We start from the raw sequence: 17,133 nt of genomic DNA, 5'->3' as shown, positions 1-17,133 counted from the left end.
TGAGTAATATTCCATTGTATAAACGTACCACATCTTCTTTATCCATTCGTCTGTTGATGGGCATTTAGGTTGCCTCCATGACCTGGCTATTGTGAATAGTGCTGCAATGAACATTGGGGTGCTCATGTCATCTTGTTTTGGGAGAATGCAGGGTTTCCTTCAATCTTCCCTTTCCTTTTCTTTTATCTTTACTATTGTTCTTCATGATAGGCTAACTTGGTTCTCAAATGGAAAATGGGAATTCCTGCCAAGTGCCTTCATAAAATATGAAGATATCCAACAAAATAAGATTTCAACCGAGTGTCCACTTAATAGATTATTTTCTTAGTGAGTAGGCCACCTGTCTGAAATGTCAATACAACTGAAAACCCCTATAAGGCTAAAGGAAAAGGAACCCAGTTCAGTCATTTTCCACAATGAAGCAGTTTCTGTGCTGAGTTGAATCACTCAGGTATTTGTTCATTTGGTGAAGGGTAGCAGTTATAGTCAGGGGTTATGATTTGGTTTCAAATCCAATTTTTCCCTTACTTGGGCTAATTATGTCTCCTTTTTGAACTTCAGATTCCTTATCTGCTAACTCAGCATGGTGCCTACCTCACAAAGTTTCTATGAAAGTTAAATGAAATGATATATGTAATACACATAGCACAATGTCCGGCATCTGGTAATTGCACAATACCTATTAGCTGTTATTAATTTCCTTGAGTTAAACGTGCGAGGCATTGGTCAACTCTGGATGTTGTGAAAAATACAAAGATCGACTTCCCACACAGTCCCAGTCCTCAGGAGAAACAAGTTGACATATGACAACAATATAAAGTAGGATATATTTGTACATGAGACGGGGAGAGATGAGTGAAGTGCCAGGAGAAGGCAAGTGACAGAGGGGTCACTTCTACCCAGGAAGTTCCAGGAAAGATGATAAGGAGGATGCCAATTTTTAAACTAAGTGAAGAATTAGAAGGAATTAAATAGACTTCTCCGTAGAAGAGAAGAGGATATTCTAGGAAGAAAGAATGTTGTTGGCAAAGGCAAAGAGATGTGACAATGTGAGATGTGTTTGGGGGAAGGGTGGCCCATCCTGTTTGGGTTGGATCATGAACACAAAGATGATGTGTGCTGTACATGGCTGGAAATACATGTTGGGACCTGAACTTAATTTGGAAAGTAATAAGAAGCCATTGAAAGTACGATGTTTGTGAAGCTATTTTAAAAATGGTATTTAAAGAATGTGTATGAGATCAGTCCTGAGTTTGTTGATGAAATACCATGAATTTCTAAATTATAATCAAGCTCTTTTTGGTCAGTTCAGATAGTTCATTGTGCTGTGTTCCTACGTCTCTTCGTATTCATTGATATGTGCTATTTTTCTTTACCCTCATTTTTTCCCTGTACAGGTGTGATCTCCATTCCCTTGTACATCCCTCACAGGCTGTTCAACTGGAAGTTTGAAGATAACATCTGTGCATTTTGGCTCACTACTGACTATCTTTTGTGCACAACATCTGTGTATAACATTGTACTCATCAGCTTTGATCAATACCAGTCAGTCTCAAATGCTGTAAGTCAAAATATTAATTTATCCTCCTTACAAGATTATATATTTGTAAATTTTGGGTCCCCAAGCAAAAAATTTTTTTGTTTAATTGGCAAAACTTAGAGAAGCCTGTTATCTAGTACTAAGTTTTCATTGGTGCTTAGTGAACATTTTCTGTGTGATTTGGTTAAGTCACTCCCTTATGTACCACTAAAATGGGAAGGTGTCCACCAAAATCCAAGGCAAGTTGTGAGAAGTGGTAAATCGAGTCTGTAGTAGATTGGATATGCATGAGTCTCACAGTAGGTTCATCTGTTCAACTCCTTAGACAACTTGAGACCTGAATGTTTTCTTCAGGATGGAACTTGGTGGGTGATTAGAAAGACTCCCAGACTTCTGAATGTCACGAGAAAATTAATTTTGAATGAACAAAGGAAAAGACAGTATACAGGGAAGCTATAGGTTATACAGTAGCACTAACCAGAAACTAACCAGTGCCAGTTTAGGACCCATGCCAAGAAAGTCTGAACTTACCCAAGATTTAGAACAGTCTCATCAACTAGCTCGTGACAGTTCTTAAGCTAAATTTATCAGCAATAGAATAAAGGAGAGAATAAGGTTGATGTTAATAGGGATGAGGGATGGGAAGAGGCCACAGAAACATGGACGGTGATCTGAAGTCTTTGAGACCTAGATGGGAAACTTCCTTCACTCCTGAGTCCCAGGGACCCAAATGTGTGGGAAACGACTATGTGACAGGGATTTTGCTAAGGACACAAAACTGAATCTCCAGAGTCTTTCTTTTTGAGGAGCATAACAGTCTAATGTGGAGACAGATCCATAAACAAAGGGACTAAGTGTGGTGCTGGAGGCATTGAGAGGACAGTGACAGTTCTGTCCTGGGAGAGTTGTGCAGCTTGGAGGCAGACAGGATCGGGAGGGCTCACTGGACAAGGCAAGGATAAACTGCTGTAATGAAGAGACTCCAAAATGCTGAGACCAAACAAGACAGAAGCTAACTTTTCTCTTATAGAACAGTTCAGGAAGATGGGAAGGCTCTGCTTCAGGAACTCACCCAGGGACCCAGGCTCTGTACCCTCTAGAGCAGGGACCTATGGTGTCTGTTGCAACTGCTCAAATAAAACTTTATTATCCAAACAGGTGGTGGGCCACACTTGCTCCATGGACAGTGGTTTGCTGACCCCCACCCACCCTAAGTCATTAACCTCCTCTGCACGCTCCAAGTCATGTTGTTGTCACTCCAGGTTCTAGAAAGGAAGGGCAAAAGGCAGAAGTCCAGGGTAAGGGATTTTCTTTTCCACTCACCTTTCATTGGTGAAATTTAGTCATGTGGTCTTACCTTACTGCAAGGGAAGCTGGGAAGTGTGGCCTCTAGCTGAGCTGCCATATGGCCAGGAAGAAGTAGAGAATGGATGTGGTGGGACAGCCAGACACTTGACATTGAGTATTTTATTGGCACCAGAGTCCACTGCAGTTTGTTCTGGACGAACTCTGGAGAGAGTACAGATCAGTTTGGATTAGCCATCCAGAAGCCTATAATCTCAGATTTATCAAACTGATAGTAATCCATTATTGAGTCATGAAATCAGTTCAGTGGGTTATTATGTCACTTTTTCGTAGAATGAAAAAATATGGAAAGAAGTACAATAGAACTTAAGTTAGAGTATAAAATGTCAGAGTGCCTTGTGCATAATAAAGGTAAGTATTGTTTTGTGAATACTTCTGTCTGTATACTTTATTAGGGTATAAAATGTATTTCTTACTTTAGGTCACAGTCAAAATGTTTGAAAAGCAGTGCTCTAATTAATAATCGTTCTTTAACTAAATCTTTAATTTGTACTTTAAAATTTTCCTTTCTCTCTGGGTTTTCTTTTTAATCTTCACTGAGTGCTCCTAGTTAGTGTTCACTGGGACATTTCTTCACTGAACGTCCAAGATCTTGAGGCAACCTCAGCTTTGTGTTAGGGTAAGGGGTGGCTTGCCCAGTTAGAAAAAGGGCTTAGAAGTTACAGAGAGTTGAGGAGTGATGTCCAGAGAGAAAATGGGTGGGCTTGTTTCTTGGTCTTGCCCTGAGAAATTCCCCTGGCACTTGGTGAGGGCTAGGTCAGCTGGATCCGGGTCCCTGGTACACAGCACAGAGTCAAGTGTAAAAAGTGCTCCATGCATGAGTGTATGAATGCTCACGGGGGTGCTCAGGCAGCACTCGCACCTCTGTTGGCTGAGTTCCGACACAGCTGTATGAAGCCGGAAGGAAGCCTTTAAAGACCACAGGAGCTCATAGGAAGTGACCATGCGGAATTGAGCTCTTGCTGTAGCTAAAAGTAGAGGAGACAGTGTAATAGGGGAAGGCGGCAGGCTGGGCTTGGGAAATGGAAATCTGACAATAGTTTGGAGAAGGAAGGCTCGATGCAGATGGCAGTGCCTGACAGGCACTTAGAACGGCACTGCAATCCCATCTCATTATTAACACAAGCAAGTTCCAGGGGCTGCTCTGCCTCACAAAAGAAACCGGACTGACAGAATGTTTGGATATCTTATTGGGGTGGGGAAGGAAGCAGGGTAAGAGACAACATCCTGAATAATGGACATATTCTGTAGTGGGTGAGAAGTGGGCCACTGATGAATTTCAGGGAGGCATGGGCCTGGATTTAAGCAATGCTTGAACTGTTATCTGTTAAAAATGCTACCCAGAGATGAAGAGATTGGCATCATCTTCTCAATTCCCTTGGATGTCCATTATCCCATTTGACCTTATGCATAATAGAAAAGAGATTACTTTCCAGCATATTGCATCATATCATTACAATCCTTTGTAATGATAGCAATTAAAAAACTAAGTGCAGTTTATGACCATCTGGGTATTGTCACCATCTTCATAATCCTTAGATTTAGCGCAAATATTAATTAGTGGTATGAGAAGCAGAAGGCAAAAAAATGTATTGTACATGGGAGCTTGTGGTCAGCACCATAGGCATTTTAGCTTAGCCTCAGAAATACCAGTAATTTGGAAAAAGAAAAAAAAGAAAAAGAAAACCCCACTTCCCTGCATTTTTTAAAAATAACTTTTTTTCTTTTTTTTTTTAAACCAGCCTCCTTTTACCTCTAGCCAATTGGTGAGCCCTTCCCACCATGTACAATCCATCCAAGAAAGACAGTGCTGGGCACTGTTACACCCCTTTAATAAAAATGAGAAACCACTTTAGAACAAGACTTGAAAACTCACAGAGAAAATAGCACTTGAGAGATGGTGAAAGAGAAGTGTGTTCCAACTTCATGGGTAAATCATTTCCTTTCCCTTGAGTGCAAAAGGCAGAAAAACATGGAATATTTGGGCTGGAAGGAATCTTACTGATCTAAAAGGTGTCCAGAGAGGTTGCAACCTAGAGGTTGCTCTAGGTCCCCTTAAGAAAGTCTTGGGTCATACGTTTATCCCTCATACAGGGTGGTTGGCATTTTAGATTTCTTATAGAAGATTTCAGAATCAATCAAAAGTCTTGGGTCGTACTTTTATCCCTCATACAGGGTGGTTGGCATTTTAGATTTCTTATAGAAGATTTCAGAATCAATCAAAAGTCATGGGTCTTGTGATCCAAGAGCAATCCTCCCTCATAGAATCTCATTTTCCCTTACAGAAGCCTGTCCTTGTGACCAAGTGGACTTAGAACATTCTTCACCCCTATAAAAAGACCGTGGCACCCACCACAGCCATGTCTCTCCAGTGGCTGGCCACCACTGCTTTGGCACCATTTTTGTCGGGTAGATACGTTTGTAGAAAGAAATGATTTGGTCACGCTCAGTAACACTGTAGTATCTCCCCACAGCTGGTTTAAACTTTCTTTTTGTGTGTCATCTCGTGGGAGTAACATAAGAGTTCTTCTCTTTTTGACCCCACCTTGAAGGCTCAGCATAAACTGCAGAGTAGATTCTTCCTAAATACTGGATTTAGAAAAGCCAGTGTCTTTTAAACTTTCCTGTGACTTCAGTGATAAATGCATTTTACACTATGATTCAGTACACACATTTCTCGTTCTCTATGTACATCTATATTCCCAAAGCAAAAGTTTCATCAAACAATACATATCTGTATGATGTGTGATGCATTCTGACACTGATTATTCCAATTCATTAAAAAAATTGCTGCTCATGATCCAGTTGGCAAGTTAAAAACACCGTGAAATGGCTTCCCCGGTGGCGCAGTGGTTGAGAGTCCACCTGCCGATGCAGGGGACGCGGGTTCATGCCCCGGTCCGGGAAGATCCCACATGCTGCGGAGCGGCTGGGCCCGTGAGCCATGGCCGCTGAGCCTGCGCCTCTGGAGCCTGTGCTCCGAAATGGGAGAAGCCACAACAGTGAGAGGCCCATGTACCGCAAAAAAACAAAACAAAACAAAACAAAAACAAAAAAAAAATCACTGTGAAGATGGGCATTTAGTTTCAGTTAACAGTTCAGGTTAGTGTCTGTGAACTAGGAAAACTGCATTCTTATTTTAGATACTGACCTTGACATTTTCTATAGTGTCAGAGGTTTAACCTTGAACTGCTAAGAAAGTCTACATCTTGGCCCAGGGTCCACCGAAATCGAACCCTCTGCCCTGGCCCAGATCATGTTACCCAAATTCAGTGAATATCCCTGCTTTGCACATCCCTGAAACTCCTGAGGGCCGATGGTATTGCTTTGTGCAATCAACATATGCTCATTGTATTGAAAATAACTTATTTGGTTTCTTTTAGGTACCTTACAGAGCTCAACACACTAGGATCTTGAAGATTGTGGCTCTGATGGTGGCCGTCTGGGTAGTGGCCTTCTTAGTGCATGGGCCAATAATTCTAGTTTCAGAGGCCTGGAAGAATGGGAAGGGGGATTGTGAACTTGGATTCTTTACAGAATGGTATATCCTTGCCCTCATGGTACTCTTGGAATTCATGATCCCAGTCTTGTTAATGGCTTATTTCAACATGTATATTTACTGGAGCCTATGGAAGTGTGGTAATCTCAGTAGGTGGCACTCCAGATTCACTTCTGTCTCTTCCAGTAGCTATGGACGCTCATTCAGGAGTGGACTGTTTTCAAGGACATCTTTTTCTAACCCAGAGGAAGCAGCAGCATCCCTTCATTCGGAGAAACCAAGAAGAAAGAGCAGCCTCTTGTTTTCCTTGATAGCCCAGCCAAATAGTGTAACTGCTTCCAAAACGGGTTCCCTCTCCCATTCAGATTCCCGAGTTCTTCAACAAAGGGAACATCTTGAGCTGTGAGGAGGCAGGAAATTAGCCAAGTCACTGCCATTGTCTTAGGTGTTTTTGCCACTTGCTGGGCTCCCTACTCTCTGTTCACAATTATTCGTTCAATATCCCCCACAGACCTCAGTTTGTCAGCAACAGCTGTGTACGTGTTCACATTTTGGCTTCAGAGGTTCAATTCCTTTGACAATCCTTTTTTGTATTCGCTGTGTCACAAGCATTTTCAGAAGGCTTTCTTGAAAATATTTTGTGTGAAAAGCAGTCCATACCATCATACAATCGGTCAACGTCCTCTTAATCTTTGTGCCTATGTAAATTTCAGTCTTGCTCTCACCTAAATGAGGGCTTTCATCTTGCCCTTTCCACTCTACTGAAAAAATCCAGAAAATCATAACACTTGAAAACTTAAAAAAAATACCTGGAACCTAGAAGTCAGTGGAAAATTATTCCGGTGAAGAACAACAGCATAATTAGAAACTGACAGTAATATTTTTGTAAACTCATAATCACAAAAGCACTATATTTTTCTTAGTCATCACCTCTTCTTTGTCTTTTAGATCTTAAATAACGTTGATTGTGAAATTCAAGAATTTTGGTTTTCTATGTTCAGTGTTTGCTACAGTCTTAAGTGAATTTCCCTTTTTTATTTTATAGTGATGAAAACTCGTCACGTTTTAAGATCATTCCCTAAAGTATACAGTAGAAAAAAAAGAGCTCTTGTGCCCTCTTTGCTGGGGGTGGGTAACTGTTATGGTCACTGCGCAGGCGAATTAGGGTTTGAGTTGGCAGGACAGGGGTTGAGGGTGCCCAGATAGAAGAGCAGAGGGTATGTGTACTTCTAGACTCTATATTCCTGATCCCAGAAAAGAAGGAAGTGTGAGATGAGGGAGGAAAAAGAGGTCACTGCAGCTCTCAAAGGTCCTCAATGAAGGTATCTTGGAGGCCCCGGCAATCAGAAGATGTCAGGGTGAGGGACAGGCAATGGGTTGAAAGGATGGCTTTCCCTATTCCTTCCTGCCCCCTTCTCCCAACTTCCACATCAGCTCAAACTTCTCTGTGAGAAAATATGGAAGAAAGAGGAAGGCCAAGAGATGCAAAAGGACTATATGATTAAACCTGATGTACCTGGTGTAACATTCACAGAACTAGTACATGTCAATAATTATGAATAAAATATATTTGTGTTTGATGTTTTTAACTCATGTGCTCAATATTTTACACTGAAGTGCTCAGAGTGATTCCTTTATTATGCAGTTAATGTAGGTTATACCTTACTGATGAGTTGCATTTTATTAGACTGGTGACATTTTGTTCTTTTTGTCATTATTAATTTTTTTATAGTGTTCTTTGCCTGTCTTTGTCATAACATTTCATTTTGACTTCATAGTTAATTTAATCTATTCTGTAAGGTTTTATCAGTGTTTCTTCTATAACTTCTCAGAGTTCTTTTTTTTGGGGGGGGAGCATTACCTTTATTTTTTATTTTTTTTTTATGTGGCAGGTTCTTATTAGTTATCCATTTTATACATATTAGTGTATACATGTCAATCCCAATCTCCCAGTTCATCCCACCACCACCACCATCACCACCACCGCCGCTTTCCCCCCTTGGTGTCCATACATTTGTTCTCTACATCTGTGTCTCAATTTCTGCCCTGCAAACCGGTTCACCTGTACCATTTTTCTAGGTTCCACATCTATGCGTTAATATACGATATTTGTTTTTCTCTTTCTGACTTACTTCACTCTGTATGACAGTCTCTAGATGCATCCACGTCTCTACAAATGACCCAGTTTCGTTCCTTCTTATGTCTGAGTAATATTCCATTGTATATATGTACCACATCTTCTTTATCCATTCGTCTGGCGATGGGCACTTAGGTTGCTTCCATGAGCTGGCTATTGTAAACAGTGCTGCAATGAATATTGTGGTAGATGCCTCTTTTTGAATTATGGTTTTCTCTGGGTATATGCCCAGTAGTGGGATTACTGGGTCATACGGTAATTCTATTTTTAGTTTTTTAAGGAACCTCCATACTGTTCTCCATAGTGGCTGTATCAATTTACTTTCCCACCAACAGCGCAAGAGGGTTCCCTTTTCTCCACACCCTCTCCAGCATTTGTTGTTTGTAGATCTTCTGATGATGCCCATTCTAACTGGTATGAGATGATACCTCATTGTAGTTTTGATTTGCATTTCTCTAATAATTAGTGATGCTGAGCAGCTTTTCATGTGTTTCTTAGCCATCTGTATGCCTTCTTTGAAGAAATGTCTACTTAAGTCTTATACCCATTTTTGGATTGTTTTTTTTAATATTGAGCTGCATGAACTGTTAATGTATTTTGGAGATTAATCCTTTGTCCGTTGATTCGTTTGCAAATATTTTCTCCCACTCTGAGGGTTGTCTTTTCATCTTGTTTGTAGTTTCCTTTGATTTGCAAAAGCTTTTAAGTTTCATTAGGTCCCATTTGTTTATTTTTGTTTTTATTTCCATTACTCTAGGAGGTGGATCAAAAAAGATCTTGCTGCGATTTATGTCAAACAGTGTTTTTCCTATGTTTTCCTCTAACAGTTTTATAGTGCCCAGTCTTACATTTAGGCCTCTAACCCATTTTGAGTTTATTTTTGTGTATGGTGTTAGGGAGTGTTCTAATTTCATTCTTTTATATGTAGCTGTCCAGTTATCCCAGCATCACTTATTGAAGAGACTATCTTTTCTCCATGTATATCCTTGCCTCCTTTGCCATAGATTAGTTGACCATAGGTGCGTGGGTTTATCTCTGGGCTTTCCTTCCTATTCCATTGATCTTTATTTCTGTTTTTGTGCCAGTACCATACTGTCTTGATTACCGTAGCTTTGTAGTATAGTCTGAAGTCAGGGAGTCTGATTCCTCCAGTTCCATTATTTTCCCTCAAGACTGCTTTGGCTATTCAGGGTCTTTTGTGTCTCCATGCAAATTTTAAGATTTTTTGTTCTAGTTCTGAAAAAAATGCCATTGGTAATTTGATAGGGATTGTACTGAATCTATAGATTGCTTTGGGTAGTATAGTCATTTTCACAATATCGATTCTTCCAATCCAAGAATATGGTATATCTCTCCAACTGTTTGAATCATCTTTATTTCATCAGTGTCTTATAGTTTTCTGCATACAGGTCTTTTGTCTCCCTAAGTACGTTTATTCCTAGGTATTTTATTCTTTTTATTGCAATGCTAAATGGGAGTGTTTCCTTAATTTCTCTTTCAGACTTTTCATCATTAGTGTATAGGAATGCAAGAGATTTCTGTGCATTAATTTTGTATCCTGCAACTTTACCAAATTCACTGATTAGCTCTAGTAGTTTTCTGGTGGCATCTTTAGGATTCTCTATGTATAGTATCATGTCATCTGCAAAAAGTGACAGTTTTACTTCTTCTTTTCCAATTTGTATTCCTTTTATTTCTTTTTCTTCTCTGATTGCCATGGCTAAGACTTCCAGAACTATGTTGAAAAATAGTGGCAAGAGTGGACATCCTTGTCTTGTTCCTGATCTTAGAGGAAATGCTTTCAGTTTTTCACCATTGAGAATGATGCTTGCTGTGGGTTTCTTGTATATGGCCTTTATTATGTTGAGGTAGGTTCCCTCTATGCTCACTTTCTGGAGAGGTTTTATCATAAATGGGTGTTGAATTTTGTCAAAAGCTTTGTCTGCATCTATTGAGATGATCATATGGTTTTTATTCTTCAGTTTGTTAATACGGTGTATCACATTGATTGATTTGCATATATTGAAGAACCCTTGCATCCCTGCGATAAATCCCACTTGATCATGGTGTATGCTTCTTTTAATGTGTTGTTGGAATCTGTTTGCTAGTATTTTGTTGAGGATTTTTGCATCTATATTCATCAGTGATATTGGTCTGTAATTTTCTGTTTGTAGTGTCTTTGTCTGGTTTTGGTATCAGGGTGATGGTGGTCTCACAGAATGAGTTTGGGAGTGTTCCTTCCTCTGCAATTTTTTGGAGAGTTTGAGAAGGATGGGTGTTAGCTCTTCTCTAAATGTTTGATAGAATTCAACTGTGAAGCTATCTGGTTCTGGACTTTTGTTTGTTGGAAGATTTTTAATCACAGTTTCAATTTCATTACTTGTGATTGGTCTGTTCATATTTTTATTTCTTCCTGGTTCAGTCTTGGAATTTTATACCTAAGAGTTTGTCCATTTCTTCCAGGTTGTCCATTTTATTTGCATAGAGTTGCTTATAGTAGTCTCATAGTATGCTTTGTATTTCTGTGGTGTCTGTTGTAACTGCTCCTTTTTTATTTCTAATTTTATTGATTTGAGTCCTCTTCCTCTTTTTCTTGATGAGTCTGGCTAATGGTTTATCAATTTTATTTATCTTCTCAAAGAATCAGGTTTTAGTTTTATTGATCTTTGCTATTGTTTTCTTTGTTTCTATTTCATTTATTTCTGTTCTGATCTTTATGATTTTTTTCCTTCTGCTAACTTTGGGTTTTGTTTGTTCTTCTTTCTCTAGTTCCTTTAGGTGTAAGGTTAGATTGTTTGAGGGTTTTTTTTGTTTCTTGAGGTAGGCTTGTATTGCGATAAACTTCCCTTTTAGGACTGCTTTTGCTGCATCACATAGGTTTTGGATGGTCGTGTTTTCGTTGTCATTTGTCTCCAGGCATTTTTTGATTTCGTCTTTGATTTCTTCAGTGATCTCTTGGTTATTTAGTAACGTATTGTTTAGCCTCCATGTGTTTGTGTTTTTCTACGTTTTTTTCCTTGTAATTTATTTGTAATCTCATAGCACTGTAGTCAGAAAAGATGTTTGATATGATTTCAATTTTCTTAAATTTACCAAGGCTTGATTTGTGGCCCAAGATGTGATTTATCCTGGAGAATGTTCTGTGCCCACTTGAGAAGAAACTGTAATCTGCTCTTTTTGGATGCAATGTCCTACGACTATCAATTAAATATATCTGGTCTACTGTGTCATTTAAAGCTTGTGTTTCCTTATTAATTTTCTGTTTGGATGATCTGTCCATTGGTGTAAGTGAGGTGTTAAAGACCCCCACTATTATTGTGTTACTGTCGATTTCCACTGTTATAGCTGTTAGCAGTTGCCTTATGTAATGAGGTGCTCCTATGTTGGGTACATATATATTTATAATTGTTATATCTTCTTCTTGGATTGACCCCTTGATTATTATGCAGTGTCTCTTGTAACATTCTTTATTTTAAACTCTATTTTATCTGATATGAATATTGCTACTCCAGCTTTCTTTTGATTTCTATTTGCATGGAATATATTTTTCCACCCACTCACTTTCAGTCTTTATGTGTCCCTAGGTCTGAAGTGGGTCTCTTGTAGACAGCATATATATGGGTCTTGTTTTTGTATCCATTAAGCGAGCCTGTGTCTTTTGGTTGGAGCATTTAATCCATTCATGTTTAAGGTAATTATCAACATGCATGTTCCTATGACCATTTTCTTAATTATTATGGGTTCGTTTTTGTAGGTCCTTTTCTTCTCTTGTGTTTTCCACTTAGAGATGTTCCTGTAGCATTTGCGGTAGAGCTGGTTTGGTGGTGCTGAATTCTCTTAGCTTTTGCTCATCGGTAGAGCTTTTGATTTCTCCGTCGAATGTGAATGAGGTCCTTGCTGGGTAGAGTAATCTTGGTTGTAGGTTCTTCCCTTTCATTACTTTAAATATGTCCTGCCACTCCCTTTTGGCTTGTAGAGTTTCTGCTGAGAAATCAGCTGTTAACCTTATGGGAGTTCCCATGTATGTTTTTTGTTGTTTTTCCCTTGTTGTTTCATTAATTTTTCTTTGTCTTTAAATTTTGTCAATTTGATTACTATGTGTCTTGGCGTGTTTCTCCTTGGGTTTATCCTGCCTGGGACTCTGCACATCCTTGACTTGGATGGCTATTTCCTTTCCCATGTTAGGGAAGTTTTCAACTATAATCTCTTCAAATATTTTCTCGGGTCCTTTCTCTCTCTCTTCTTCTGGGACCCCTATAGTGCAAATGTTGTTGTGTTTAATGTTGTCCCAGAGGTCTCTTAGGCTGTCTTCACTTCTTTTCATTCCTTTTTCTTTATTCTGTTCTGTGGCAGTGACTTCCACCATTCTGTCTTCCAGGTCACTTATCCACTCTTCTGCCTCAGTTATTCTGCTATTGATTCCTTCTAGTATATTTTTCATTTCAGTTATTGTATTGCTCATCTCTGTTTGTTTGTTCTTTAATTCTTCTAGGTCTTGGTTAAACATTTCTTGCATCTTCTTGATCTTTGCCTCCATTCTTTTTCCGAGATCCTGGATCATCTTCACTATCATAATTCTGAATTCTTTTTCTGGAAGGTTGCCTATCTCCACTTCATTTAGTTGCTTTTCCTGGGGTTTTATCTTGTTCCTTCATCTGGTACATAGCCCTCTGCCTTTTTATCTTGTCTATCTTTCTATGAATGTGGTTTTTGTTCCACAGGCTGCAGGATTGTAGTTCTTCTTGCTTCTACTGTCTGCCCTCTGGTCTTCTCAGAGTTCTTATACAGATTAGTCATTTTCATATTTCTTAGACCTTTTAAACCTTTGATTAATTTCAAAGACTAAAATGCAAAAATATTTTAAGTATATCATAAATGCTTAGAAATGCACGATTTTTTTTTTTTTTTTTTTTGTGGTACATGGGTCTCTCACTGTTGTGGCCTCTCCCGTTGCAGAGCACAGACTCCGGACGCGGAGGCTCAGTGGCCATGGCTCACGGGCCCAGCCGCTCTGCGGTATGTGGGATCCTCCTGGACCAGGGCACAAACCCGTGTCCCCTGCATCGGCAGGTGGACTCTCAACCACTGCGCCACCAGGGAAGCCCCAGAAATGCACATGATTTTTACATACACTTATGCCTTAAGTTGAAAACAGGAAATACATGTTTAACATTCAATCATAATTTGAAAAATTTGAGAAATAAACCCTCATGAACAGACAAGTTTTTATAAAGCTGTTACTTGTCAGCTGTTGGTTTTAACATTTATAAATTAGTGGTTTTGGATTTCATCTCATCACTGGAGGCTTGAATGTTCATTGAATGGAGTGGCCACAGGAGAACTTTCCTAGTTGAACCTTGGGGGAAACATGCCTAAATTGTCATATGTATTTTCTAAAATACAGAAAATGTAATATGTATGGTATTTCATTCAATCCAAGATGCTGTCAATGTAAGACTTACCATCTTATACTATAAAAGAGAAAATGCTTTAGATTGTCTATGAAACAATACTTTAAAAATCACAATTATAAGTCCTATTCTGATTTCAGGATTGTTGAGAAATGTGTGTTTTAGAAGTGATGAAATATGATCTAGGTATGAGAAATGACAGAACAGGGCTAATCCTCTATGAAATGAGAGTTTGAATAAAATACTTTTGATGGTACATTCATGTATTCATTATACAAATGTGTATTAGGAGTCTATCATGTATTAACTACTTATTGTAAAGATGTCTGTGAACGTTGCCAATAAGATTTATATTCCCTGGGGCAGGAATATTACTTTTCTTTTAGTACAATGCACCTCATAGCTATTTATTGAAAAGGCACACACTAGGCATTTTCCTTAAAAAGGGAATGTCGATGCCAGTCTTTTATTTTTTTAAAACACTTGATGAATTTTTAAAAAAGATTTAGTTATTATTTACTCATTTATTTTATTTATTTTTGGCTGCCTCAGGTGTTAGTTGTGGCACTGGGGATCTTCGTTGAGGCATGTGGGGTCATTTGCTGCAGTGTGCGGGCTCTTTGTTGCGGTACGCATGCTTCTTTCTAGTTGTGGTGTATGGGTTTTCTCTTCTCTACTTGTGGTGCGCAGGCTCTAGGGCACATGGGCTCTGTCCTTTTGGCGTGCAGGTTCCAGAGCGCGTGGACTCTGTAGTTTGTGGCATGCGGGCTCTAGTTGAGGCTCGCAAGTTCAGTAGTTGTCGCGTGCAGGCTTAGTTGCCCCGCGGCACGTGGGATCTTAGTTCCCTGATCAGTGATCGAACCCGAAACCACCAGGGAAGTCCCAATCCCAGTCTTTTAAATGCAAGTCTTTTAAATTTGCACTGAAGGAACTTTAAAATGTTTTTCATTATAATAAAAATAATATGAACTTATTATAAAACGACAACAGTTAAATAACTCCTTTACCCAAGAAGCAGCCACAACTATTAGTTTGGTATAGGTGTTTCTAGAGAAAAGAATGGTATAATCCCATTTTCTAGAAACACGTGTTTATATATCTAAACATCTCAAGATATCCTCAGATGGGGCTTTTCATAAAACAAAGGCTCCTATTCTAGTATGAGTAATTATCATCCTCCAGTCCCCAGTATAGCTGGTTTATAAACACTAAATTTTAGGGACTTCCCTGGTGGTCCAGTGATAAAGAATCAGCCTTCCAATGCAGGGGATGTGTGTTCGATCGAGAGAGTGCCTCAACGAGAGAGCCTGTGTGCTACAAACTACGGGGCCCACGCGCCCTGGAGCCCGTGCATCACAACTAGAGAGAGAAAGCCCACATGACGCAATGAAAGATCCTGCATGCCTCAACGAAGATGCTGTGTGCCACAACTAAGACCCGACACAGCCAAAAAAATAAAGAAAATAAAATAAAAAATTTAAAAAATACTAAATTTTAAAGATATTTAATTTTAATTATTTTAAAATACATATTTAAAAAATTTAAAATAATTATTAGCTCATCTTAAATCTAGACCCAACTCCACTGGCATAATTGGCAGAACATTCCTAAGAATGTCGTTTCCTAGGTGTTGGCTTCAGTTGGCCTGTATAGAGATTCAAGAAGAGTGAAGGCAGATTTAGGGCTGTCAATTATGAATGGCACTTTAGGTATAGTCTTTTTATGGGTCATGAGGACTTTAAATATAAATAACTGATCATAATGACTATTTTACAGAACTGCTTTTTGTGGCTTTTTGGTAACTACTTTCTTGTAGCAAGGATCTTGAGAGTTGAAGAAACTATTCTTCACACTGTGATTTCAGAAAAAGGAATCCCTGTATACAAAATAATCTTTTTGTTCTAATAACTGTTGTCAGGGTTGAGTAAAATTATTTCAAACAGAAGGAATTTAAATAGTGCAGGATATCAGAAGGCTGAAAGAGCAAGAAGTGGATGTTTATGTAACCCAGAGATTAATAATTTAAGAAAATGACTACCATCTTTAAGGATAGAGACAGCAAAAGAGAAGAAGTGGTGTTATCAGAATCTAGGATTTTGGAGACATCCTTAGAGGGTTAATGCTTGGAGGCCTGATTAATTCCTAATGCCCAATGGTAGAGCTTGGACAGCCGAAGAGGTGGGTGCTCAGACTGCCTTGAGGGTAGACGGGGCAGGGCAGCCAAGACTGCGGCTAGTACCTCTGATGGGGCCCAGCAAGGCAGGAACATTGCTGTGCACTGCTGCTAGAGGGATGCCAAGTCAAATGAGTTTTCTTCTCTGTACGTCCTGCCTTCCAATCTCTTGCCAGTGCCTTCCATTCATTGAACCTAACTGAAAGCCAGTTGGCAAGGGAGTCTGGGAAACATGATTCCTAGCTCCAGCCTACAGTGCGGTGTATAAAAAGGTAGGCTTGGAGGTAACAGACACCAGATAACTGGCAAAAGCATCCTATATTAAAGAATAAAGTAGAACTTTGGTCTTCAGGGATTTAGCATTCACAGTTTCAACTGTATATAAGCAGCTGGGTGGTCCATAACATTGTAATTTTCTTAACGCACAAATTCACATCATGTATCTTTAGGCTGGTATGCTGAGTGATTCGGCTGCTAATGTTACAGAAATAAGTGTATGGACCCTGCTAGGGCCTGCCTTGGCGGGGGAGGGTTCTTTTTCCCTTCGGGTTTGAGTAGGTGAATAATGAAACCAAGCTTCTGACACAACACAAGTTTTATTCAGTGGCCAAAGAATGGACAAGCTGGAACTAAGTTCACAGATCAACTTCTCACCCAGCTGGCGAGAGTGATTTAATTTTAAAGAATAAAGTTAAAGGGGGAAAAAAAAAGCTAAGGGGAAGTGAGGCATAGGCATTAGTTTACTGGGGGGAAGGGGCAGGGCTTTTTCGAGGGAGTGGGGTGTCACCCCCTTTTTATCCTTTTTTGGTCCTTAATGTCTGGTCCTGGCTGTTGATAGGTGTGTGCTAATGTAGTAAAATCAATGTATAATGAGACCCACGGTCTGTTGGAGGTCAGATTTTTTGCCATCTTGGTCCCAGCTGGTTCCATCTGTTTTTTTTTCTTTTTGTGTGTGTGGCTTCCTTTCTTATCTCTGGACCCTTTAACTTAAAGATTTACGTTCACTCC

The 17,133-nt window shown here is 39.4% G+C and overlaps 1 protein-coding gene across 1 annotated transcript; it reads left to right on the top strand.

Annotated features, from left to right (window-relative positions):
• The first annotated feature begins 851 nt into the window (after positions 1-851).
• On the top strand, positions 852-7,093 carry HRH4 (histamine receptor H4). Its single transcript, XM_007472056.1, is given in 5 exon segments — positions 852-873; positions 1,398-1,561; positions 6,289-6,832; positions 6,835-7,044; positions 7,047-7,093. Coding segments are annotated over 5 exon segments (987 nt in total).
• Positions 7,094-17,133: the final 10,040 nt, after the last annotated feature.

Source organism: Lipotes vexillifer, unplaced genomic scaffold, assembly GCF_000442215.2.
Source record: "Lipotes vexillifer unplaced genomic scaffold, Lipotes_vexillifer_v1.1 scaffold168, whole genome shotgun sequence".
NCBI classification, from domain to species: Eukaryota; Metazoa; Chordata; class Mammalia; order Artiodactyla; family Lipotidae; genus Lipotes; species Lipotes vexillifer.
This window is presented reverse-complemented; position numbering and strand designations above follow the sequence as displayed.